General features: G+C 45.3%; 1 protein-coding gene across 1 annotated transcript; it reads right to left on the reverse strand.

Moving 5' to 3' along the window:
* LOC121002293 (ly6/PLAUR domain-containing protein 2-like) lies at window positions 1-26,595 on the reverse strand. Its single transcript, XM_040433690.1, has 3 exons — window positions 26,529-26,595; window positions 6,795-6,914; window positions 1-332 (listed from the first exon to the last, which is right to left on the reverse strand). Exons 1-3 carry the CDS (start codon window positions 26,578-26,580, stop codon window positions 34-36), a joined length of 471 nt encoding a protein of 156 aa, XP_040289624.1. The 5' UTR covers window positions 26,581-26,595; the 3' UTR covers window positions 1-33.
* Between the last annotated feature and the right edge of the window lie 351 nt (window positions 26,596-26,946).

Below are 26,946 nucleotides of genomic sequence, written 5' to 3' on the forward strand. Positions count from 1 at the left end.
AGTCACAATCTCTTTATTTCTATACGTCTGAGGTTACAGGACTGAGCTCTTCAGGATTGTCAGGATGGATCCCAGCGCCAGGATGATGGCGGCATAGCTGGACTTGGTGCTGGTGCTATTGCTGGACTTGGTGCTGGTGCTAGTGCTGGACTTGGTGCTGGTGTTGGGGCTGGGGCTGGTGCTGTTGGTGCTGGTGCTGTTGATGCTGGTGCTGTAGTTACACAGGTCGGTGGAGCAGCAGGTGACAGTGGTGGTGCCACCAGTTGTGGTATTGGTAGAAGGATTGCAGGACACTGCACACTGCTTAGTGATGTTGGTGGCCGAGACCCCACCTGCAGTGGAGAAAACAGAAATGTGATAATCTGACCGGCACTAGTCATGTGACCATACAGTGTTGTTATTAACCCCTTCTACCCCGGGCCAGTTTTCACATTCCTGCCCAGGTCATTTTTTGCAAATCTGACATTTGTCACTTTATGTGGTAATAACTTTGGAACACTTTTACTTATCCAGCCATTCTGAGATTGTTTTCTCGTGACACATTGTACTTCATGACAGTCATAAATTTGAGTCAAAATATTTCACCTTTATTTTTGAAAAAATCAAAAATTTACAAAAAATTTTGAAAAATTCGCAATTGACAAAATTCAATTTCTTTGCTTTTAAAACAGAAAGTGATACCTCATGAAATATGTATTACTTAACATTTCCCATATGTCTACTTTATGTTGGCATCATTTTGTAAAAGTCATTTTATTTTTATATTTTTACTAGCAGAAGGACGCGTTAAAAGATATCCACAGTATCCACTATAACAGTGACATCTACAGTACTCCGCCCCTTTAACAGTGACCTCCACAGTGGCCGGTCCCCTTAACAGTGACCTCCACAGCGGCCGCCCCTTTATTAGTGACCTCCACAGTAGCCCGTCTCGTTAACAGTGATTTCCACAATAACCCGCCCCCTACCAATGACCTCCACAGAGCTCCGTTCACTTAAAATGTCACCTCCACAACACCCCGCCCCCTTAACAGTGGTCTCTACAGCATCCCACCCCGTAACACTGACCTCCATGCGGACCGTCCCCTTAACTGTGACCTCCACCATTCCCTGCCCCCTTAACAGAGACCTCCACAACGCCCGCCCCCTTAACAGTGACCTCCACAGCATCCCACCCCCTTAACAGCAGCCTGCCTCTTTCACAGTGACTCCCACAGTGGCAGCCCCTTTATTAGTGACCTCCACAGTATCCCATCTCCTTAACAGTGATTTCCACAACACCCCGTCCCCTTAACAGTGGCCTCTACAGCAATCTGCCCCTTAACACTGACCTCCATAGCGGACCGTCCCCTTAACTGTGACCTCCACAGCAGCCTGCCTCTAGGGTGGCCAGAGGTCCGGTTTTAGGCCAGACAGTCCTGCTTTCAGACTTCCTGTCCTCCGTCCGGCGCAGGGCCTGGACGGACACAGGGATGTCCTTTTGAACAGCTCACTCTCATACAGCAGCACTGTACTGTCTGAGCGTGAGCTGCAGGGAGAAAGTCAACCTCCCTCCCACCCCTGCAGCTGACAGAAGTAGATTTTTACCTTCATTTTTTTCAATCCCTGTCAATCCCTGTTGGCTGCGGAGTGGGAGGGGGTGTGGCATAACCGAGTCAGGGGCGTGGGTTAGCGGGACCCAGGGTTTTTAAGTCGGTCTTTTGAGGGTGGCCTGAATTACAGCAGTGAAGAAAAATGGCTGGGTTGTTATGGAAACCTGGTGTAAAACTGTGTGTATGTGGAGACTTAGGGCCTGCGAGCTTCTATTGGCTGATAAGGGTCATGTGACCAGGCTTCTATTGGCTAATGCATTTTTGGGAATATCTCAGGAACGGTACGTCCTAGAGAACTGAGACCTGGTCTAAAACCTTCCTGATGTACCTGTGTGCCAAATTTCTTGATTGTAAATGCGACGGTGCGGATTTCTTTAGCGGACACACATACATACATACATACACACACTGAGCGTTATATACAGTTGCAATAAAAAGTATGTGAACCCTTTGGAATGATATGGATTTCTGCACAAATTGGTCATAAAATGTGATCTGATCTTCATCTAAGTCAGAACAATAGACAATCACAGTCTGCTTAAACTAATAACACACAAAGAATTAAATGTTACCATGTTTTTATTGAACACACCATGTAAACATTCACAGTGCAGGTGGAAAAAGTATGTGAACCCCTAGACTAATGACATCTCCAAGAGCTAATTGGAGTGAGGTGTCAGCCAACTGGAGTCCAATCAATGAGATGAGATTGGAGGTGTTGGTTACAGCTGCCCTGCCCTATAAAAACACACACCAGTTTGCTTTTCACAAGAAGAATTGCCTGATGCGAATGATGCCTCACACAAAAGAGCTCTCAGAAGACCTACGATTAAGAATTGTTGACTTGCATAAAGCTGGAAAGGGTTATAAAAGTATCTCCAAAAGCCTTGCTGTTCATCAGTCCACGGTAAGACAAATTGTCTATAAATGGAGGGGGGTCCTGGGCAACTGGCATATGGGGGGGGTCTGAGCAACTGATATGGGGGCGTGAATGAGCATCTGATGGGGGAGGGGCTGAGCAATTGACATATGGGGGGCCTGCCTATTTTATATACTGTAATATGCAAAATAACTGTTTTATATACTGGCAGACATGGGGGTCACTATGGAGGGGGAGGGGCACTATGGGGGGCCCTATCTTGTATACTGGCACACATGGGGGGCACTATGGATGGGAGGAGCACTTTGAGTGCCCTATCTTATATACTAGCAGGGCACTATGGGGACATTGGCTCTACAGGGGTCACTAAGAGGAGGTATTTTTTATACTGCCACACAACAGGGCATTTCTATTTTTACTGTAACACATTATAAAGAGAATTATTACTACCGGGGGCATTATGGTGGGCTTTATTACAGTTGAGGGACTATGAGGAACATGAATACTAGTATGAGCACTATGGGAGCATTATTACTTCTGGGACACAGTGGGAAATTATTACTGTAGGGGCACTATTACTACTACGTGTTGTCTGGTAGATAATTATTCCTATTGGTGGGACTTTGGGGAGCAGTATTACTGTGGGGGGCACCCTGGCACGGTATCAGATTAGCACAATTATTTTTGGGGAACAATATGTTTACACTATTAGTGTCAGGGACACAGTTTCCTGGGCGCAGTTATTGTTTAGGACACTGTGTGCCAATACTGAAGGGGAACTATCTGTGTGTAACTAGTATAGGGAGCACAGCGGGCACAGTATTGGGGTGGCAGGATGGGGTGTTCAGAAGGTGGGAGGATGATGGAAAAGTAGGAAACTAAGATGCCTGTCTGTCAAACTAAGATGCCGGTCTGGTCTGAATGGAGAAGATGAGGACAGAGAACATCTACATCAGAGGAGACGTCCCTGGATGTAAGAGGTATGTGGACCTGTATTCGGCTGCCTTCACATCGGAGTTAGTGATCCTGGCAGACTCTTCCACAGAGAACAGCCTGCTGGACTTCACTGGACCCGGCACTGCTGGATGCAGACAGAATGCCCTCCGGCCACATTGACTATAATGGGGTCTGGCAGAGATCCGGCCACAATCTGGCAAAAATGCAGAGAATCAGCGGGAGCGCATGCTGCGGTTTGTGTCCGGCCGATTCCTTGCATTCTCTGCCGGATGAGGTGGCCGGAGCGTAGTGCCGCAGGTGTGAAAGTAGCCTTACCCTGTATGTTTTGTATTGCTATAAGTAATGTTAGGACGGAATAGGTTAGGTTGCGAATTTGGCTTGGGAAGGGGGGGGGGGCAGGCACATTCTTTGCACAGGGGCCCTCTGCTGTCTGTGTCCGCCCCTGCTGTCCTTATATAGCCCTATCACTTTCTGATAATCCTGGAGCGCCCCAGACCAGCAAACATCTGTGACGAGGTGAAGGACATATGCCTATAGAGTACACTTCACAATGTGTGGACACTTAGATAAGTGTTATATATATCCACTACGTATTAGCTGGTATAAACATCGCTATATAAGACAAAAAACGGAGCTGATTCAGTTGGATCTCGGAGTCTCACAGATGTAAGGTGCGTGGCTGGGGGGCTCCAGGGGGCAAAATAACAGCTCCGGAGGTTCCTGGTCTGGGGCGCTCCAGGATTATTTGATTTATCATTATTTTCTGCTTTTCTGTATATGGCAACCTATTACCGTACCGCTGCTTTGAGTCCCCTGATGAACCTTTGGTTATTTATAAGGGGAAACACGTTGGGCCATTGCTGGTATGTCAGGAAGTGATAGGGCTATGTAAGGACAGGTTAGCCCAGGAACGTGGACAGGGTGCACCTACCAAGTGCAGCTCATGCAAAATGGGAGCAAAATCAAAAGTGTTGTGTTTATATTTTTGTTCAGTGTATTTTTTATTATAAAATCAGGGGAATAGGGAGGTTTTTTTTTAACTTCTGTCCCACCCTGGGACTTCAACATTTAGGGGTCTGATCTCCTCTGCAAAGCATTATAATACATCTGTTTTGTAATGCATTGCCGCCCCAAAACATAACTAAACACCTAGTCCCACACAGTCCCCTAAATGCCCCCACATAGTAATTATTCCTCCTTTATACCACCACACAGTAGTTATGCCCAGATTTGTGCCCCTCACAGTAGCGATACCCAGATATGTGCCCCCTCACAGTAATTATGGCCAGATATGTGCCCCTCACAGTAGTTATGCCCAGATTTGTACCCCTCACAGTAGTTATGTCCAGATATGTGCCCCTCACAGTAGTTATGCCCAGATTTGTGCCCCTCACAGTAGTTATGCCCAGATATGTGCCCCCTTCACAGTAGTTATGGCCAGATATGTGCCCCCTTCACAGTAGTTATGGCCAGATATGTGCCCCTCACAGTAGTTATGGCCAGATATGTGCCCCTTCACAGTAGTTATGGCCATATATGTGACCCCTCACAGTAGTTATAGACAGTTATTTGCCCCCTTACAGTAGTTATGCCCAGATATGTGCCCCCTCACAGCAGTTATGCTCAGATATGTGCCCCTTCACAGTAGTTATGTCCAGATATGTGCCCCCTCACAGTAGTTATGGCCAGATATGTGCCCCCTCACAGTAGTTATGGCCAGATATGTGCCCCCTCACAGTAGTTATGCTCAGATATGTGCCCCCTCACAGTAGTTATGCTCAGATATGTGCCCCCTCACAGTAGTTATGGCCATATATGTGCCCCCTTCACAGTAGTTATGGCCATATATGTGACCCCTCACAGTAGTTATAGACAGTTATTTGCCCCCTTACAGTAGTTATGCCCAGATATGTGCCCCCTCACAGTAGTTATGCTCAGATATGTGCCCCCTCACAGTAGTTATGTCCGGATATGTGCCCCCTCATAGTAGTTATGGCCAGATATGTACCCCCTCACAGTACTTATGTCCAGATATGTGCCCCCTCACAGTAGTTATGTCCAGATATGTGCCCCCTCACAGTAGTTATGTCCAGATATGTGCCCCCTCACAGTAGTTGTGCTCAGATATGTGCCCCCTCACAGCAGTTATGCTCAGATATGTGCCCCCTCACAGTAGTTATGTCCAGATATGTGCCCCCTCACAGTAGTTATGGCCAGATATGTGCCCCTTCACAGTAGTTATGTCCAGATATGTGCCCCCTCACAGTAGTTATGCTCAGATATGTGCCCCCTCACAGTAGTTATGGCCATATATGTGCCCCCTTCACAGTAGTTATGGCCATATATGTGACCCCTCACAGTAGTTATAGACAGTTATTTGCCCCCTTAAAGTAGTTATGCCCAGATATGTGCCCCCTCACAGTAGTTATGCTCAGATATGTGCCCCCTCACAGTAGTTATGTCCGGATATGTGCCCCCTCATAGTAGTTATGGCCAGATATGTACCCCCTCACAGTACTTATGTCCAGATATGTGCCCCCTCACAGTAGTTATGTCCAGATATGTGCCCCCTCACAGTAGTTATGTCCAGATATGTGCCCACTGACTGTAATATGCCCAGCTGTGTCTCCTCTCCATAATATGGCCAGCTGGCCTTTGGCAGTAATATGACCAGTAAAGTGCCCCCTTCACAGGCAGTAAAAAAAACAAAAATAAACTGCCAGAAAGTGAGACATAGCTCCCCCGTACTGGGACGGCGGGACAGCCACTTCAATCCGGGACGGTCCCGTCAGATCCGGGACGGTTGGGAGGTATGTTAGTGTATTACACAGTATAATACAGTAACAGTTGTCTAGGAGAGCCAGCCTAGGCTTCCATCACAGGGCTGTCTTCTCACTCATCACAGGGCTGTCTTCTCACTCATCACAGGGCTGTCTTCTCACTCATCGGTTCCCTGTCACCGCAGCGCTGGGACCCGATGGGATCCCTCACCTGCCAAAAAGACCTTCTATTCCGCGGTCAGTGCTGATCACGGCACAGAAAGGCTTCATCCGCTGGCATCAGCTTTTACAGCAATGCAGGCGGATACAGCAGGGGCCCGGCTATCAGTGACTGCCGGGCCCCCGCACTGATCGGGTGGGCAACGGAGCGTGATGTAATAGTATTTCAAATGGCTGCCGCTATGATGTACTATTAAGTCATTGGTCAGGAAGGGGTTAAAAGAGGTGGGGCTGTGACTACCTGTCATTACCAAGATTGCATGATATGATTAAATATGTGCAGTCAATGGAGTCAGATGCCGAAATATAGCTGAAGGAGGGCCACTCAGGGGCCCCATAGTGACAAAACTGAATTTCTGAACTCACCAACTGAGCCGGATGCCACTGATGTCAGACAGGACGTTGCGTTGCTTGTGCAGTTAGTCTCCGTCAGGCATTTGGAGTTGCTAGATTGTAACTCACAGGTGTAACATCGTAGACTGTAAACTGCGGGCAAGAGGAGAGAGGATACAGATTACATACCAATGAGTATCTGAGTGCTGAGCTGTGTATCTAATCCTATCATGTGTGATACTGTCTGCTGAGCTGTGTATCTAATCCTATCCTGTGTGATACTGTCTGCTGAGCTGTGTATCAAATCCTATCCTGTGTGATACTGCCTGCTGAGCTGTGTATCTAATCCTATCATGTGTGATACTGTCTGCTGAGCTGTGTATCTAATCCTATTATATGTGATACTGTCTGCTGAGCTGTGTATCTAATCCTATCATTTGTGATACTGTCTGCTGAGCTGTGTATCTAATCCTATCATGTGTGATACTGTCTGCTGAGCTGTGTATCTAATCCTATCCTGTGTGATACTGTCTACTGAGCTGTGTATCTAATCCCATCATGTGTGATACTGTCTGCTGAGCTGTGTATCTAATCCTATCCTGTGTGATACTGTCTGCTGAGCTGTGTATCTAATCCTATCCTGTGTGATACTGTCTACTGAGCTGTGTATCTAATCCCATCATGTGTGATACTGTCTGCTGAGCTGTGTATCTAATCCTACACTGTGTGATTCTGTCTGCTGAGCTGTGTATCTAATCCTATCATGTGTGATACTGTCTGCTGAGCTGTGTATCTAATCCTACACTGTGTGATACTGTCTGCTGAGCTGTGTATCTAATCCTATCATGTGTGATACTGTCTGCTGAGCTGTGTATCTAATCCTATCATGTGTGATACTGTCTGCTGAGCTGTGTATCTAATCCTATTCTGTGTGATACTGTCTGCTGAGCTGTGTATCTAATCCTATCCTGTGTGATACTGTCTGCTGAGCTGTGTATCTAATCCTATCATGTGTGATACTGTCTGCTGAGCTGTGTATCTAATCCTATTCTGTGTGATACTGTCTGCTGAGCTGTGTATCTAATCCTACACTGTGTGATACTGTCTGCTGAGCTGTGTATCAAATCCTATCATGTGTGATACTGTCTGCTGAGCTGTGTATCTAATCCTATCCTGTGTGATACTGTCTGCTGAGCTGTGTATCTAATCCTATCATGTGTCATACTGTCTACTGAGCTGTGTATCTAATCCTACACTGTGTGATACTGTCTGCTGAGCTGTGTATCTAATCCTATCATGTGTGATACTGTCTGCTGAGCTGTGTATCTAATCCTATTCTGTATGATACTGTCTGCTGAGCTGTGTATCTAATCCTATCCTGTGTGATACTGTCTGCTGAGCTGTGTATCTAATCCTATCCTGTGTGATACTGTCTTCTGAGCTGTGTATCTAATCCTATCATGTGTGATACTGTCTGCTGAGCTGTGTATCTAATCCTATTCTGTGTGATACTGTCTGCTGAGCTGTGTATCTAATCCTATCCTGTGTGATACTGTCTGCTGAGCGGTGTATCCAAACCTTTTATGTGTGATACTGTCTGCTGAGCTGTGTATCCAGTCCTATCATGTGTGATACTGTCTGCTGAGCTGTGTATCCAATCCTATCATGTGTGATACTGTCTGCTGAGCTGTGTATCTAATCCTACACTGTGTGATACTGTCTGCTGAGCGGTGTATCCAATCCTATCATGTGTGATACTGTCTGCTGAGCGGTGTATCCAAACCTATTATGTGTGATACTGTCTGCTTTGCCCCTCATGGTGTCATTGAAAACATAGTATGTTTTTGTGGTATTTTTCTTCCCCCCCCATTTTCCATTATATTTCTCCTCAGATTTTCAGTAAACCGGTGACAAGTCAGACAGCTTCAGGATTGGTTAATTTGGTTGCTGGGCAAGTTTGCCCAGCGTTGCTATTGGTTAGATCTGTTGCTGCCTGGTTGCTGGGCATATTTTCTATTTTTATATTGAACTTTGATTGGTGATGGGCCCTTTGTGGTGGGAATTTCGGCTATTTATGAAGCAGTACTTACATTAAGGATTCAGTCAGCGTGTCAAGATTCAAGCTGGAAGTTCGTCCCGCCCGCCCTCCCGAAAATTTGTCGCGGTCTTTGGAATTTAGGAGGGGGTGTTAGTCGCCCAGCCTTCTGGGTGGACAAAAGATAAGTGGTAATGGACTTTATTATTTATGGGTATTTCAAATTTATAATGGTTTATTTGCTTTTGGTTCATTGTTACCCCCAAAATTTAATAAAGACTGCGGCCATTTCATCCATGCTGAATTTTGTTATAATTTCTAGGTTATTTATGATATTGTTTGTTTATTGTTGAATATGACACCATCTCAGAAGGATCTCTGAGAGAATTAAAGAAGTGGAAGATCGGGTCAGCTGCTTGGATGCCAAAATGTCTCAGTTAAGAAAAGACTTAGGAAAAGTTGTCCATGATGTCTCCTACCTGCTAAACAAGGCCGATGATTTGGAAAACAGGCTCCGCAGGAATAACTTGCGACTGGTTGGGTGTACCAGAAAAAACGGAAGGAACGAATGCCGCAGTTTTCTTTAAACAGTGGCTGATTGAGAAGTTTGGAAAAGACACTCTGTCCAACATGTTTGCTATTTAAAGAGCTCACAGAGTGCCCTTCCGATCACCACCACCAGGGGCCCCTCCAAGACCAATCCTGATTAAACTGCTGCATTTTAAAGATAGAGACGTCATCCTATGAAAAGCAAGAGACCATGAGGATCTGCTAATAACTGACAGAAAAGTGCTCATATTCTTAGACTTTTCAGCAGAGGTACAGAAGAAAAGAGCAAAATATTCGGAAGCGAAGCATCGCTTGAGGGACCGCCAGCTACCATACTCGATGTTATACCCATCCAAGTTAGGAGTGGTGGCGGAAGGAAAGGTCCACATCTTTGATACGGCTAATGCAGTTGTGCAATGGCTGGAAGCCACAAACCTGCTATCCTGAATCCTGAACCATCTTCTGGTTGATCCATTGGTGCAGAGACGAAGAGTGGATCTAACTTCAGATGTCGGGTGGACTGTTCCCTTGGATGTTGAGTATATCACAGGGATTGTCTTTAGTTTAAAGTACGATAGGAAATAATGGGACTCTGGGTTAATGACATATTTATTAAGAGTCTATATGGGGAGGCGTCAACAGCATAATGTATTAGAATATGTTATATATTATTGTACCAACTTAGGTAAAGTAGGATGCATATATGTTCTTTATGCCAGATAAGTCCGTGAGGAGAGAGTAATGGAAGTGGAAAAGCCTAGGATCTATAATAGATATCTCAGGTATTAGACAACCTTACGTTGCCCACGGCCGCTGGGTATTTTTCGTTATATAACCCAAATCCCCGTGTTGCAAGGGGAATGCGTTTATGTAAATGCACTGTGTTAGGGAGTTTTGGGGAACCGTACCATGACCGCTGAATTATCTCTCTTAGCAATAACCAAATACTTACTGGAAGTGAGTTAGAGGTGGTGAAAGCTATATGGAATGGAAGGGATTTCTGGAAAATGATACCTTTGGGGTTTGATGATGGGGGTTAATGTAATAGCTTGGAATGTGAGGGATCTCGGGGATGCATCCAAGAGATACGCAGTATTGAATTTCCTAGGGCAATTCCAACCAGCCATAGTATGCTTATCAGAAACTCATTTGACAAAAGAATCCATGACTACACTGAACCATGCATGAATGGGGCACGCATACCACTCCGTGTACTCTAGTCATGCTAGAGGGGTCAGTGTACTAAGATCCTGTTTCAGTGTACTAAGACAAGCATAGACCCTAATGGCCGCTATGTATGTCTACAATGCACAATATTTCAATCAACCCTTATAATCGTGGCAATATATATACCACCCCCATATAACGAAGAAGTACTTGAAACAAGTGCTGGCATTTATGGCTGCGTCTTCAAGTCCCCCCCCCCCCACACTTATAGTTGGAGATTTCAACATGGTGCTTGATTGTAATCTAGATAGGCACCGGGAGGTCACTGATTCAGAGGAAGTACACTTATCAAATATGGCAAAGGTATTCATGGAAACAGCACTTAGCGATATTTGGAGGATCCTCAACCCTAAAGTTAGACAATTTTCCTGCCATTCTAGTTCACATAACACATTATCCCGTATTGACTTAGCAGTAGGTAACCAACAGATACTAAGTCTGGTGAGGAAAGTGGAATACTTGCCTAGAAGTATTTCTGATCACTCTCCCATCAAAGTGGAACTGAGCTTAGACTCCAATTCTACGAGAAATAAGGGCCTGTGGAGGCTAAACCCCTTCTGGCTAACTATTTTACGGAACGAGGTGGGAATATTGGCAGAAATGCAGGAATTTATGTCCTTTAACATTGGGTCGAAATCTATGACAGTAGTATGGGACACTTTCAAGGCTTTTGTTAGAGGGATGCTCAATAAGCGCATTCAAAGGCATAAGTCCAAAAATAAGGAAACGGTTACAAGAATTGCAGTCCAGAGTCACTGACACTGAAGATAAATATGTAGATAATCCCACAGACTTGAACCGTTCTAACTTGATTGAGGCGCAGAAGACATATAGGTATCATCAGTTGGAAATGGCGGACCATAAAATGTTCTTCTGGAAACAGAAGTACTTTGAGGAGGGAGAGAGTGTGGGACACATGCTAGCCACTGTTATTAAGGCTCAGCAGGGACCTTCCTATATAGGATGTATCCATGATATGACAGGTGGTGTGGTAACGGATAGTCGGGACATTCTGAGAGTGTTTAGTGACTACTACAAACAATTGTATTCCACTAGATTACAGCGTAGAGACGTCGAGATCAAAAATCTCCTCGCCTCCATTAGGTTGTCAGTATTGACGGCAGAACAAAAAGCTAGTCTCGAAGAACCTCTTAGCCTGGAGGAACTGTGGGGGGGCTCCGGAATGAGAAAGCACCTGGATCAGATGGAATACCAGGGGAGTTTTAGAAAAAGTATAAAGACTTTATGATACCGCAACTTTTATCAGTCTTTGAACAGGCAGAATCACTAGGTAGACTACCCAAATCCATGGAGGAAGCAATAATAATAGTGCTGCCCAAACCTGGTAAGGATCCCACATGTCAGGAATCTTATCGGCCTATTTCTTTGCTATGCACAGATGTTCTGGCCAGCAGGTTGACAAAGGTAATCCTTAGTCTGGTCCATGGTGACCAGACTGGCTTTATGCCAGGTAAGTCTACCGCGATTAATATTAGAAGATTATACCTTAATTTACAGATGTCTAAGCAGGGGATGGGAGACCGAGCAATTCTTTCACTCTATGCTGCGAAAGCTTTTGACAGCATTGAGTGGAAGTTCTTATATGGAGTAATGGAAGCTACAGTATGGGTTTTGGCCCAAAATTCATGGCATGTGCAAAATTATTGTATAGAAGACCGAGAGCTCGTATACTGTATATGTTCATACATGTGAATTTGTACTAATTTCTAGTGTTGATCGAGCACAGTGGTGCTCGGTGGCTCGGGCCAAACACATCGGGATGTTCGGGTGCTCGACCGAGCACCCGAGTATAATGGAAATCAATGGGAGAACCCGAGTGTTAAATGAGGTCCCCCCTGCTCTGAAAAGGGGAGGGTGCCTGGTTAATAGGAAAATGTCAGAAATTGATGGAAACACCAACGAAATGGTTCTGGAACAGCATGTGGAGGATGTCTGAATGCATCTTGGACACCCAGGTCGCTGCTGGGAAAGATGTTGTCCGATCAGTACGCCACTTTTACAGACTGACAATAATACCCACCAAACCTAAGAAAAAAATCTATTTTAGAGGAAAAATTAATAGGAAACATTCTTTCCTGTATATTTACTTGTATATAAAGGGCAATTTCAGCCCAAAATTTTGTTGATTTTCGAATCTGGGGCCATGATTAAGAGGGACGGCCGGTGGCATCCGTATTGCGCCCTAGAGGGGAAATTCGTGGACCGGTGCAAGACGAACCAAAGTAAAAGCATTTGCCAAGAATGTTTTAATTAATCAACAATGAAAGTCGGAGGTTCGACCCATGACCCGCCGAGCAACTTCGGGAAACCAAAGTCTTTGGGTTCCGGGGGGAGTATGGTTGCAAAGCTGAAACTTAAACTAATTGACGGAAGGGCACCACCAGGAGTAGAGCCTGCGGCTTAATTTGACTCAACACGGCTAACCTCACCCGGCCCGGGCACGGAAAGGATTGACAGATTAATAGCTCTTTCTCGATTTCTGTGGGTGGTGGTGCATGGTCGTTCTAAGTTGGTGGAGCGATTTGTCTGGTTAATTCGGATAACCAACGAGACTCCTCCATGCTAATTAGTTATGTGACCCCCGGAGGTAAGGATTGTGTTGACCAGACACTTATGGGAGAGTGCCTGCTGCTTAGCTGACCATCGAAAAAAATTATGGTTGAGGGCCTGCAGGTGGGCTGACCATCGCAAACATTATGGGCGAGGGTCTGCTGCCGCTTTGTTGACTCTAGATAACTTCTGCCTGATCGCACGTCCCCGTGACGTCGATGATCCATTTGGATGTCTGCCCTATCAACTTTCGATGTTCTTTTATGCGCCTAACATGGTGACCATGGGCAATGGGGAATCAGTGTTCGATTCCGGAGAGGGAGCCTGAGAAACTGCTACTACATCCAAGGAAGGCAAGCGGGAGGCGCTCAAATTACCCACTCCCGACTCGGGGAGGTAGTGACTATAAATAACAATACAGGACTCTTAAGAGGCCCTGTTATTGGAAAGAGTAATACAAAATTACAGGGAATGTCACTGGTATTTAGGATGAGGAAATGTTATAAAGGAGAGGTACCACAGGTAATGTCACTGTTCGCAGCGTCTACGCAAAAAATACACTGTATGTCACAGATATGCGAGGGCCTGCAGGTGAGCTGACCAGCGAAAACATTATAGGCGAGGTCCTGCTGCCGCTTTGTTGACTCTAGATAATTTCTGCCTGATCGCATGTCCCCGTGAAGTCGAAGATTCATTTTGATGTCAGCCCTATAAAATGTGGAGCAATTTTTCCACAAGGACCTTCTGGTATAGCACCGTTTTGCTTGTCCTCTCCACCAGAGGAATTGGAGATGATAAGTTCTCTTTGTAGCGGGGGTCGAAAGGGGTGAACAACCAGTAATCCGTGTTGTCTAAAATGCATATACCGCGCGGGTCGCGGGAAAGGCAGACTAACATGAAGTCATCCATGTGTGCCAGAGTACCAACAGACAAGACTTTCCTGTCGTCATCAGGAGGTGAGCTGACCCTGTAAAAGATTGTAGCTGAGTGTTATGAGGGCCTGCTGGTGAGCTGACCATTTAAAAAATTGTGTGGATGAGGGCCTGCTGCCGAGCTGACCATTTAAAACATTTTGTGGACGAAATCCACAGCTCAGTCTGGTCCCTTATCCCATGCCACAGCTCTGCGGCGGTGTGCTGTTTGTCACCTAAGCAAATAAGTTTCAGCACGGCCTGTTGCCGCTTCCCCACTGCAGTGCTACACTGCTTCCAGCTACTGACCGATGGCTGACTGGTGCTGCAAGATGATAATTCAGAGGTGGAAGTGGAGGAGGAGGCGGAGGAGGAGAAGGGGGGGGGGGTTGCAGCCACTAACGTAGGTGGCGACGGAAACCCTGATGAAAGTAGGGCCAGCAATCCTTGGCGTTGGTAGCACCTGTGCCATCCCAGGGTACGACTCGCTCCCGGCCTCCACGACGTTCACCCAGTGTGCCGTCAGGGAAATGTAGCTGCCACCACGGCCTAATGAAAAATTACACTGAATGATTGTAGCTGATATTTAGGATGCGCACACGTTAAACAGGAGGTATAGCACAAGTAATGTCGCTGTCACCACCGCCTAATAAAAAAATTACACTGAATGAATGTCGCTGATATTTTGAATGCGCTAACCAGCAGCAAAAAAATTTGACTGAATGTCACTGATATTTCAGATACGCAAACGTTATACAGGAGATGTAGCGCAGCTAATGTCACTGTCCGCAGCGGACACCGTCTACGGAAAAAGGATGCTGGATGTCACTGATATTTTAGGGATGCGCACACTTTAAACAGGAGATGTGGCACGGATAATTTAACTGTCCGCAGTGTACACCGTCTATTGAAAAATTAAATTGTATGTCAGAGAAAAATTTTAGTAGCCCACAAGTTACACTGCAGATGTGGCCCTGGTCAGGTCACTGTCAGAAGCGGACACCGTCTACGGAAAAAGTGCACTGGATGTCACTGACATTTTAGGGATGGGCACGCTTTAAACAGGAGATGTGGCGCGGATAATTTAATTGTCCGCAGCGGACACAGTCTACGGAAAAAGTGCTCGGGATGTCACTGATATTTTAGGGATGCGCACACTTTACACAGGAGATGTGGCGCAGCTAATGTCACTGCTCGAGCCGAACTGGTATTTGTCCGAGCATGCTCGCGCAACACTACTTCATATATGCACAAACTTGAGCAAATTAATAATATAAATGATTTGATAAAAAAAACTAAATACCAAATGACCAAAACAAGGAGACAGTACTAAAGAAAATAATCAAGCTCAGCCTGTTGAAGGAGAAGTGGTGGAAAAGGGTCAGCTGGGGATATCTGCACCTACTAGCCAATTAGAAACTAATAATGAAGATGCGCTTATTTTGGGTGAAATCCTTACACATGTCAAGAGAACTAACGATGCGTTAGAGAATCTAACAACACAAATGGGATCAGTAAAAACCGATATATCACTAATTAGATCTAAATAAAGTGCGATCCAAGCTCCAAGAGTTAGACGGTTGATACTGTGAAACAAGATATTCTACTCCTAAAAGAGGAAAAGGGGGCCCTTACAGCCAAACTTATAGACCTAGAGGACAGGTCAAGACGTTGTAACATCAGCATTATAGGGCTTCCCGAGGGAGCTGAAGGTAAAGAACTTGAAGCATTTTTTCAGACATGGCTCTTAGAGAATTTGGGAAAGGCTTGCTTTTCTTCTGTTTTTGGGGTGGAATGAGCACACCGCCTGCAATTGCGCAAGAAAAAAAAAAATGCATGGGTCCGATCCGTCTGTAATGCTAGAGCTCCTGAGCTCCAAGGACAGGGATAGGATCCTCAGGAGAGCGAGGGAGAAACCGTATCTGAGCTACAATGGCTGTAAGATTGGTTGGGGTGCGGGGTGGTTGGATATAGTTGGGACTGGTGGAGCGAGGTTTTTCTTTTTTTTCTTCTCTCCTTGACCCAGTATGTTGGCTAGGATATTAGAGTGGAATGTACGGGGTATGGGGGACAAAGTTAAGAGATGTGCCATCTTTAATTTGATTCACTAACATCTCCCAGGTAAAGTAGGCTTAATGGAAACGCACTTGAACAAGGACACCATTTACTGTATTAAAAAGAAATGGATGAGTTCTTGCTATCGTTCAGTTTATACTAGCTACTCTAGAGGGCTTTGTGTACTGATACACAGAAGGGTTGATTTTTAGTGCGTTTCCATATCCAGTGATGGGGAAGGGAGATATATTTTCCTTTATGGAATATTAAATGGCAAAAAATGTATCCTTGCATTCGTTTATATTCCTCCGCCATACTCTCCGTACATACTGGGTCAATTGGTAATATTTATAGAACAGAGGGAAAGCTGTGCCATCATTATTATTGGCGACTTTAATTGTGTAATGATATAGAATTGGACAGGATTAGTAGTATTAGAGGGGAGGGTGCTCCCTGTAGATTTACTTCTTCACTGGCAAAATTCTGCAGAGAAACGGGGTTTGTTGATATTTGGAGGCATAGAAATGGCTCTACCAATGCTTTCTCTTGTTGTAGCAGAACAGGTGCTTCTATGCCCCGCATTCACATGACATTAATTACCCATGGATATGCAGGCAGTGTGGTTAGAATATGCTATCAGCCAAGGTCAGTCTCGGACTACTCCCCCTTGTTGCTAGAGATTGATCTTGGCTGGGGTAGGAGTGGTGGAGTTTGCCGGAGGGTTAATGCGCACTGGCTGAGCCTCATTCTAGAACATCAATCTATTCAAGATGAGATCTGCGCAGTTTGGGATATCAATAAGGGCTCCACGAGAATGTATTATGTTTGGGATGCTATGAAAGCTTTTATTAGGGGAATTCTAATGAGAAGGATAGCATCCATAAGGAGGGATTTTTTGTCAAGAGAAAGGGAATCTAAAGAAGAGGTAAACAGAAAAGAACAAGTATACTATGATAATCAGATAGATGCTAAGAGGGAGGAAATTATAAACTCTCAACGGAAGTACGGTGACTTTATGTATGAAAAAGCACAACAAAAGATTGTTTTCTCTGGTTATAATACCTTTTAGAGAATCAGGGAAGCCTAGTAGGTTATTATCTGCCATCGAGAAGAATCAGGCTAGTCCCCCTCCCTCCATACTTGCAATAAGGTCACTACAAGGTAATACTTTATACAGTCAGGATGAAATTAGAGGCGCCTTTTTATTGTTATTTTACAGGCCTATATAGAACTGAAAGCAAAGGCAACTGAACAGGACATAGAAGAATATTTCAATCACATTGAATTCCTAAGACTATCTGAGGAGCAGAGATCTGCTCTGGATGCACCGATCTCTGATCCGATCTCTTGAAATCAGTTCAAGGTAATACTTCTCCGGGCTCGGATGGGTTACCCTTTGAGGTCTACAGGAGATACCGGGATGTGTTGCTCCTCTGCTTGGATGAGGTCATTCGTGACTCAGTCTGGGAGGGGGAATTTCCAAGATCTATGATGGAGGCTATTATTGTGTTAATAGGCAAAAAGGGGAAAGATCTGATAGAAGTCAGTGCATACAGACCAAAATTATCGCTAAGGTATAGATTATACACTCACCTAAAGAATTATTAGTGCCCCCATACTAATATGGTGTTGGACCCCCTTTTGCCTTCAGAACTGCCTTAATTCTACGTGGCATTGATTCCACAAGGTGCTGATAGCATTCTTTAGAAATGTTGGCCCATATTGATAGGATAGCATCTTGCAGTTGATGGAGATTTGAGGGATTCACATCCAGGGCACGAAGCTCCCGTTCCACCACATCCCAAAGATGCTCTATTGGGTTGAGATCTGGTGACTGTGGGACCATTTTAGTACAGTGAACTCATTGTCATGTTCAAGAAACCAATTTGAAATGATTGGAGCTTTGTGACATGGTGCATTATCCTGCTGGAAGTAGCCATCAGAGGATGGATACATGTTCTCATTCTGTTTGCGCCAAATTCGGACTCTACCATTTGAATGTCTCAACAGAAATCGAGACTCATCAGACCAGGCAACATTTTTCCAGTCTTCAACAGTCCAATTTTGGTGAGCTCGTGCAAATTGTAGCCTCTTTTCCCTATTTGTAGTGGAGATGAGTGGAACCCGGTGGAGTCTTCTGCTGTTGTAGCCCATCCGCCTCAAGGTTGTGTGTGTTGTGGCTTCACAAATGCTTTGCTGCATACCTCGGTTGTAACGAGTGGTTATTTCAGTCAAGGTTGCTCTTCTATCAGCTTGAATCAGTCGGCCCATTCTCCTCTGACCTCTAGCATCCACAAGGCATTTTTGCCCACAGGACTGCCGCATACTGGATGTTTTTCCCTTTTCACACCATTCTTTGTAAACCCTAGAAATGGTTGTGCGTGAAAATCCCAGTAACTGAGCAGATTGTGAAATACTCAGACCGGCCCGTCTGGCACCAACAACCATGCCACGCTCAAAATTGCTTAAATCACCTTTCTCTCCCATTCTGACATTCAGTTTGGAGTTCAAGAGATTGTCTTGACCAGGAGCACCCCCCTAAATGCATTGAAGCAACTGCCATGTGATTGGTTGACTAGATAATTGCATTCATGAGAAATAGAACAGGTGTTCCTAATAATTATTTAGGTGAGTGTACATCCTGACCAATGTGGTTTTATCTCAGGGAAGAGCACTCATCATAATATAATAATATTTTTCCAGCATGCAGGTGACGGGGTGGGGGGTGGGGGGGGTGCTCCATCCTGTCATTGGCCACTAAGGCCTGTGACAAGGCGGAGTGGGGTTTCCTCTGGACAACAATGAGGCAGTTTGGTATAGGGAAATACTTTATTAATATGACAAGACTTCTTTACACAAACCCTACGGCTCGAATCAGTGGTAACGGTGTGTTAACTCCTTCTGTTCTATTATCGAGAAGTATGTGTCAGGGATGCCCCTTATCTCCTCTTTTGTTTAATCTATTTTTGGAGCACTTGGCTTTAACCCCTTAAGGACGCAGGGCGTATCGATACGCCCTATTTTCCGAGTCCTTAAGGACTCAGGGCGTACCGGTACGTCCTAATTTGAAATCGGTATTCCGGCGCCCCAGGGGTTAATCGGAACGGGATTTCGGCTGAAATCATTCAGCCGGCATCCCGTAACAATGCAGGGGGGGGGGGTCATTTGACCCCCCCGCATCGACGATCGCATAAAACCGCAGGTCAATTCAGACCTGCGGTTTTCTGCGTTTCCGGTCCATTCGGGTGTCCTGTGACCCGATGAACCGGAAAAAGACTGCGATCGGTGGCGTAATTATACACCACCTATCGCAGTCCGAGGATTTGGAGAGGCGGTGCTGGCCCTGGTGCTGAACACTGCTGTCCAGGGTGCTGATTGGTGCAGGGGAGAGAGGCGCGAGATTCAAACTTCCTGCGCTCCTCTCTCCCCTCCTCTTTCTGTTCTGCACGAGCACCCGGCAGCATTGCCATCCATCACCCTCCTGCACCTATCGCCACCCAGGTAGGTTAGGGTCAGTGAGGGAGAGGCACCGTTAGGCAGGGAAAGAAGGGAGAAGTTAGTTAGGGAAAAAAAACAAAAAACACTTTTATTCAAATTTTTCTTTGATCCATCTATCAGACCCCAGACCCCCCCTGCCACTTGCCCCCCCCACCAGCCCCCTTGCCTTTTTTAGTACGCGAACACCCGTTGCCCCCACACACACGCACATATAATAAAGTTTTCCACACACGCACACCTACACGCACACACACATACCCATGGCCCGCCGGATGTTCTCGGCCGAGGAGGCATACGCCCAGATTGCCTCCGACTCTGAGAGCCCCAGTGAGGATAAGGATGACCCCACGTTCCTTTTATCATCCGCATCCTCCTCATCATCATCTGATGACGATGAGCCACCAAGGCGGCAGAGACGCCGCCAGGTGGAGCCAGGGGCCCCACATGCTAGGGATCCTGTGGCCCACCCTAGTACGAGCCGCCCTGGGGTTCGTACTGGTTTCCCGGCCCACCAAATAAGCCCACCGGATCCCCCTGCCGATGAACTTAGTTGGTGTCCCCCAGTGGACTTTGAGCCTGAGATTCCGGATTTTGCTGGCAATCCTGGAATCCAGATTACCACAGTGGGGTTTACTGAAATTGACTATTTTAGTTTTTTTTTCAGTAACCCACTGGTGAATCTGATGGTGGAGCAGACGAATCTGTACGCCCAACAGTTCGTCGCTCAAAACCCAGGCTCATTTTTGGCTAGACCCGGTGGCTGGACGCCGGTCAGTGCAGCCGAGATGAGGACATTTTGGGGCCTCGTGCTTCATATGGGTCTAGTCCAAAAACCCAGTGTCAGGCAATACTGGAGTGGGGACGTCCTATACCAGACCCCACTGTACAGTATGGTCATGACACATCCCCGGTTTGAGGCCATCCGGAAATGTCTGCATTATTCCGATAATGCAGCATGTCCCCCCCGAGGTGATCCTGCCTATGACCGGCTGTATAAGATACGGCCGGTCATCGATCACTTTGGGGCCACATTTCAGCAGGCCTACGTACCTGGAAGGGAGGTCGCGGTTGATGAGTCTCTCGTTGCGTTCAAGGGGAGACTCAGTTTCCGCCAATATGTTCCCACAAAGCGGGCGAGGTATGGCGTGAAGCTATACAAAATTTGTGAGAGTACCTCAGGGTACACTTACAAATTTCGTGTGTACGAGGGGCGAGATTCCCGGATTCAACCCCCAGAATGTCCCCCCACTCTGGGTGTTACCGGGAAACTCGTGTGGGACCTTATGTACCCACTGCTGGATAACGGTTACCACTTGTACGTGGACAACTTTTATACCAGCATTCCCTTGTTCAGGTCCCTTGCCGCCAGATCCACGTTCGCTTGTGGGACCATGCGGAAAAATCAACGCGGCCTCCCTCCCTACCCCCTCCAGGTACCTATCCCCAGGGGTGAGACCCGTGCCCTTACCAGTGGAAACCTGTTGCTGGTCAGGTATAAGGACAAGAGGGATGTCCTTATGCTGTCCACAATCCACGGTAACAGCACCACCCCTGTCCCTGTGCGAGGTACCGCGGCAACGGTCCTCAAGCCCGATTGTATCGTCGACTACAATCGGTATATGGGAGGAGTTGATCTCTCTGATCAAGTCCTCAAGCCATATAACGCCATGCGCAAAACTTGGGCATGGTACAAAAAAGTTGCGGTCTACTTGGTGCAGGTTGCCATGTACAACTCTTTTGTACTATCCCGAAGCGCTGGCAGCACAGGGACATTCCTCCAGTTCTATGAGGCAGTCCTCAAGGACCTGATCTTTTCGGACCGGGAAAGAGCAGGCCGGAGTACCTCGGGAACTGGAGGCGCCCGGATCGTCCCTGGCCAACACTTTCCAGGTGTGGTCCCCCATACTGGAAAGAAGGGACGAACCCAAAAAAAGTGCAGAGTGTGTCGCAGGAGGGGGATACGGAAGGACACCACCACTCAGTGCGACACTTGCCCCGATCATCCGGGCCTCTGCGTTATCGATTGCTTCAGGGAGTATCACACTTCCATGGAGTACTACATTTTTATAATCCCCAACAATCCACTAGAGAACATAAAAAACTATGGCTCTCAGACTTTGGAGACACGGAAAAAAAAATTTCCCCAAAAAAATATTTGTTTTAGTGCAGGCATCCTCAAACTGTGGCCCTCCAGATGTTGTAAAACTATAACTCCCAGCATGCCCAGACAACCTACAGCCATCAGCAGGGCATGGTGGGAATTGTAGTTTTACAACATCTGGAGGGCCGCAGTTTTAGGATGCCTGCTTAGTGTCTCCAAAATCTGAGAACCATACATATTGGGCATCGTCGCGTGCGTAAAAGTTGTCGCTATAAAAATAACTTTTGACCAAACGCCTCGGATGAACGGTGTTAAAAATATTAAATAAAAACGGTGCCAAAACACCCATTTTTGGGCAAAATTTCCATTTGAATCCTTTTTGCCGGTAATAAAGCAAGGGTTAACAGCCAAACAAAACTAAATATTTATTGCCCTGATTCTGTAGTTTGCAGAAACACCCCATATGTGGTCGTAAATGGCTATATAGCCGCACGGCAGGGCATAGAACGATGGGAACTCCATACGGTTTCTGGAAGGCAGATTTTGATGGACAATTTTATTTTTGACACCATGTCCCATTAGAAGCCCCCCCTGATGTAGCCTAGACTAGAAACTCCAAAAAAGTGACCCCATCTAAGAAACTACACCCCTCAAGGTATTCAAAAGTTACTTTACAAACTATGTTAACCCTTTAGGTGTTCCACAAAACTAAATAGCGAATGTAGAAACAATTTTAGAATTTAATTTTTTTGTTACATTGCCTCAAAAAAGAGTAATATAGAGCAACCAAAAATCATATTTACCCCTAAAATAGTCCCAAAACAACAACAACCTTATCCCGTAGTTTCCTGGATGGGGTCACTTTTATGGAGTTTCTACTCTAGGGGTGCATCAGGGGGGCTTGAAAGGGTACATGGTGTAAATAAACCAGTCCAGCAAAATCTGCCTTCCAAAAACCATATGACTTTCCCCTTCTTCTATGTCCTGCCGTTTAGCCAAATAGTAGTTTACGACCACATATGGGGTGTTTCTGCAAACTACAGAATCAGGGCAACCCATTTTGAGTTTTGTTTGGCTGTTAACCCATTTTTTCCAGTAATAAAGTAAGGGTTAAAATGGAAAATTTTCCAAAAAATAGAAATTTCTAAATTGTTTCTCCATCTGCCATTAACTCTTGTGGAACACCTTAAGGGTTAACAAAGTTTGTAAACCCAGTTTTGAATACCTTGAGGGGTGTACTTTCTTAGATGGAGTCACTTTTTTGAAATTTCTATTCTAGGGGTGCAACAGGGGGCTTCAAATGGGACATGGTATAAACAAAACCAGTCCTGCAAAATCTGCCTTGCAAAACCCATATGGTGTTCCCCTCCTTCTATGTGCTCCCGTTCGGCCAAACAGTAGTTTACGACCACATATGGGGTGTTTCTGCAAACTACAGAATCGGGGAAACCCATTTTGAGTTTTGTTTGGCAGTTAACCCTTGTTTTACTCCTGAAAAAAATTGATTATATTGGAAAATTTTCATAAAAATAGAAATTTCGAAATTGTTTCTCAATCTGCCATTAACTCTTGTGGAAGACCTAAAGGGTTAATAAAGTTTGAAAAAACAGTTTTGAATACCTTGAGGGGTGTAGTTTCTAGAATGGGGTCATTTGGGAGGTTTCTATTATCTAAGCCTCTTAATATCACTTCAAACCTGAACTGGTCCATAAAAAGGGATTTTGAAGATTTTAAAAATTTGCTTCTAAACTTCTAAGCCTTGTAACATCCCCAAAAAATAAAATATAATTCCCAAAATGCTACAAACATGAAGTAGACATATGGGGAATGTAAAGTCATCACAATTTTTGGGGGTATTACTATGTATTACAGAGGTAGAGAAAATTTTTCAAAATTTTTGGTAAAAATAGTATTTTTAACTTTTTTGACCCCATTTTAGCAGTGTCATGAAGTACAATATGTGACGAAAAAACAATCTCAGAACGGCATGGGTAAGTCAAAGCGTTTTAAAGTTATGAGCACTTAAAGTGACACTGGTCAGATTTGCAAAAAATGGCCAAGTCCTTAAGGTGAAATAGGGCTGAGTCCTTAACGAGTTAAAGATCAGGCAAGATGATTCAATAAGGGCTCTTTCACACTTGCGTTGTTCTGTTCCGGTATAGAGTTCCGTCGTCGGGGCTCTATGCCGGAAGAATCCTGATCAGGATTATCCCCATGCATTCTGAATGGAGAGAAATCCGTTCAGGATGCATCAGGATGTCTTCAGTTCCGGAACGGAGCGTTTTTTGGCCGGAGAAAATACCGCAGCATGCTGCGCTTTTTGCTCCGGCCAAAAATCCTGAACACTTGCCGCAAGGCCGGATCCGGAATTAATGCCCATTGAAAGGCATTGATCCGGATCCGGCCTTAAGCTAAACGTCGTTTCGGCGCATTACCGGATCCGACGTTTAGCTTTTTCTGAATGGTTACCATGGCTGCCGGGACGCTAAAGTCCTGTTAGCCATGGTAAAGTGTAGTGGGGAGCGGGGGAGCAGTATACTTACCGTCCGTGCGGCTCCTGGGGCGCTCCAGAGTGACGTCAGGGCGCCCCACACTCATGGATGACGTGATCGCATGGCTCACGTCATCCATGCGCATGGGGCGCTCTGACGTCATTCTGGAGCGCCCCGGGAGCCACACGGACGGTAAGTATACTGCTCCCCCGCTCCCCACTACTACTATGGCAGCCAGGACTTTAATAGCGTCCTGGCTGCCATAGCAACACTGAACGCATTTTGAAGACGGATCCGTCTTCAAATGCTTTCAGTTCACTTGCGGTGTTACGGATCCGGCGAGCACTTCCGGCAAATGGAGTACACGCCGGATCCGGACAACGCAAGTGTGAAAGAGGCCTAAGAGGCTTTGAAGAGGATGGGAGTGTAGGCAAAGTGTCTTTATATGTTGATGATATTTTATTTTGTCTTGGTGATACCCCGAATACTTTACCGAATATCATCCATAGTGTGGAGGAGTTTGGGGGCATGTCGGGGATTAATTGGAACAAAACCATTTTGTTACCCTTGGAATATATGATGCTGGATAATACAGGGGGAGCAAGGATACTGGGGCCACAGGAGTCTTTTGAGTACCTGGGCTTAAGAGTTTCTTCCTCTATAGATGTTTTTTTTGCACTTAATATTACCCCGCTAATTAAAAAAATAAACGCCAAGATTGCTATTTGGTCTAAATTGCCACTATCAATGGCGGATAGAATTTCACTTATTAAAATGATTATTCTTCCTCGCCTTTTGTATCAGTTTATGGCTCCACCAGTGTGGATTGATAACTGCACGTTCTCACTTATTGACAAGCTGTAAAGTGAGTTGATTTGGGGGAGAAAACGTGTTAGAATTAAAACAGAATATTTGCACTATCCTGTTAGTTCAGGAGGATCGGGTGTTCCTTATTTCAGAGGTTACTATCTGCCGCCCAGTTACAAAAGATAAGGGAATGTCAGCATGACCCCGTGTTAAAAGATTTGGTTCATAATTCAGGATAAAAAAGTATATTTGTGCTATTGGAATCGAGACAATTGAAGCAAAGGAGGAGACCTGCCGAGCCATGGTGCGTCTTCTTATAAAAGTGTGGGACTATATGAGAAAGTTATTAGAAGTTACTGCATTAGATTTTACGCCACTATGAGGAAATGTTCACTTGGGTGAGTTTTTGAGTATGTCACAAAATAAGTTTTGGATAAATTCAGGCATTAATTACACTTCTCAATGTTTTAGGGAGGGGGCTATTCTTACATTAGACGAGATTTCTCACTTAGAAGGTATTAGTAAGATTAATTGGTTTAGATCTAGACAATTACACTCTGCTCACACTCTCACAGGTCAATCTCCATTATTTACAGTAGAACATAATAAATTAATAGAAATATTGACTAAGGCACCGGTGGGGAAGATTAAATTAACACATATATAGGGCACTGATCCATGGCATGGCAGGCGGAGCAGGGCGAGATGGAGACGTGTGGTCCCTGGACTAGTACAGATGGACTGGGACAGGATTCATAGTAATATGAGCAGATCCTCAGGTAATGCCAATTACACAGTAATACAGTTTCATTTAGTAGACTGGTTATATTTATCCCCTGCCCGAATAGCAAGGATGCATGGGGGGCCTAACTCGGGTTGCCCTAGGGGAGACCACGAGTTCGCCGACTTCATGCATCTTTGTTGGAATTGTAGCTACGTTCAGGCTTTTTGGCAGGATGTATATGGAACCGTCAGGGATACAGTTGCCTTTTACTGTTAAAGTGACTATATTGGGGGATATCGAGAAAGATCAGGGTTCAGTATATAAACTCAAGCTCATTTCTATGGTGTTTATGTTGACTAGAGTTATTATAGATCGTGGGTGGATGGCTCGAGCCGCTCCCGATATTAACAACTGGCTCAGCCTGGTTAAGAAAGTGAAGGCATATGAAAGGATTAGATACATTTCCCAAAATAAACTAGAAGTATGGTCCAAATTGTGGTCTACATGGTAGATGGTTGCATTGCAGGTTGGACCTCCTTTTTTCCCCCTCCTTTCTCCACCAGGGGAACTATGGGGTTAATTCTTTATGAAATGGCCTCATTTGGTAGGGGTCTATATTATGTAATTATTGTTTATTGTATTTGATATGAGAAAAATAAAAAAATAAGAGAAAACAAAATATTGTCCATTGAGCTGTGTGTCTACTCATATACATAGTATGCGTTATAATCTCAGCAGTCCACACAGCACTACACCCCCCATCATTCTAGCAGTGCACCCATCCTGCAGGGTCTTACCTGTGGCAGCACAGAGGGCGATCACCAGGAGGAGGCTCTTGTAGGCTGCCATTGTGAGCGGAGTGATGTGTGATTGGGGTAGGATCGCCCTTTATATATACTCAGCATTTAAAAAGAATGTTTCCAGTAGACCTAACATTTTTTTACATAGTTACATAGTCACATAGTTGATACGGTTGAAAAAAGACAAACGTCCATCAAGTTTAACCAAGGGATGGATGGGGACGCGATTCCCAGAAGGAAGTGAGACTCAGATTTCTACACGTTTTCATAAACATTAATGTCGTTTACTTTTAAGAATTCATCTAAACCCTTGTATAAACCGTCTACTGTTCCTGCTGTGACCACATTCTGAGGTGTCTATTCCACAGATTGACAGTTCTTATAGTAAAGAAGCTTTGACGCTTCTGTAGACTGA

Source organism: Bufo bufo, chromosome 5 (genome assembly GCF_905171765.1).
Source record: "Bufo bufo chromosome 5, aBufBuf1.1, whole genome shotgun sequence".
NCBI lineage: Eukaryota > Metazoa > Chordata > Amphibia > Anura > Bufonidae > Bufo > Bufo bufo.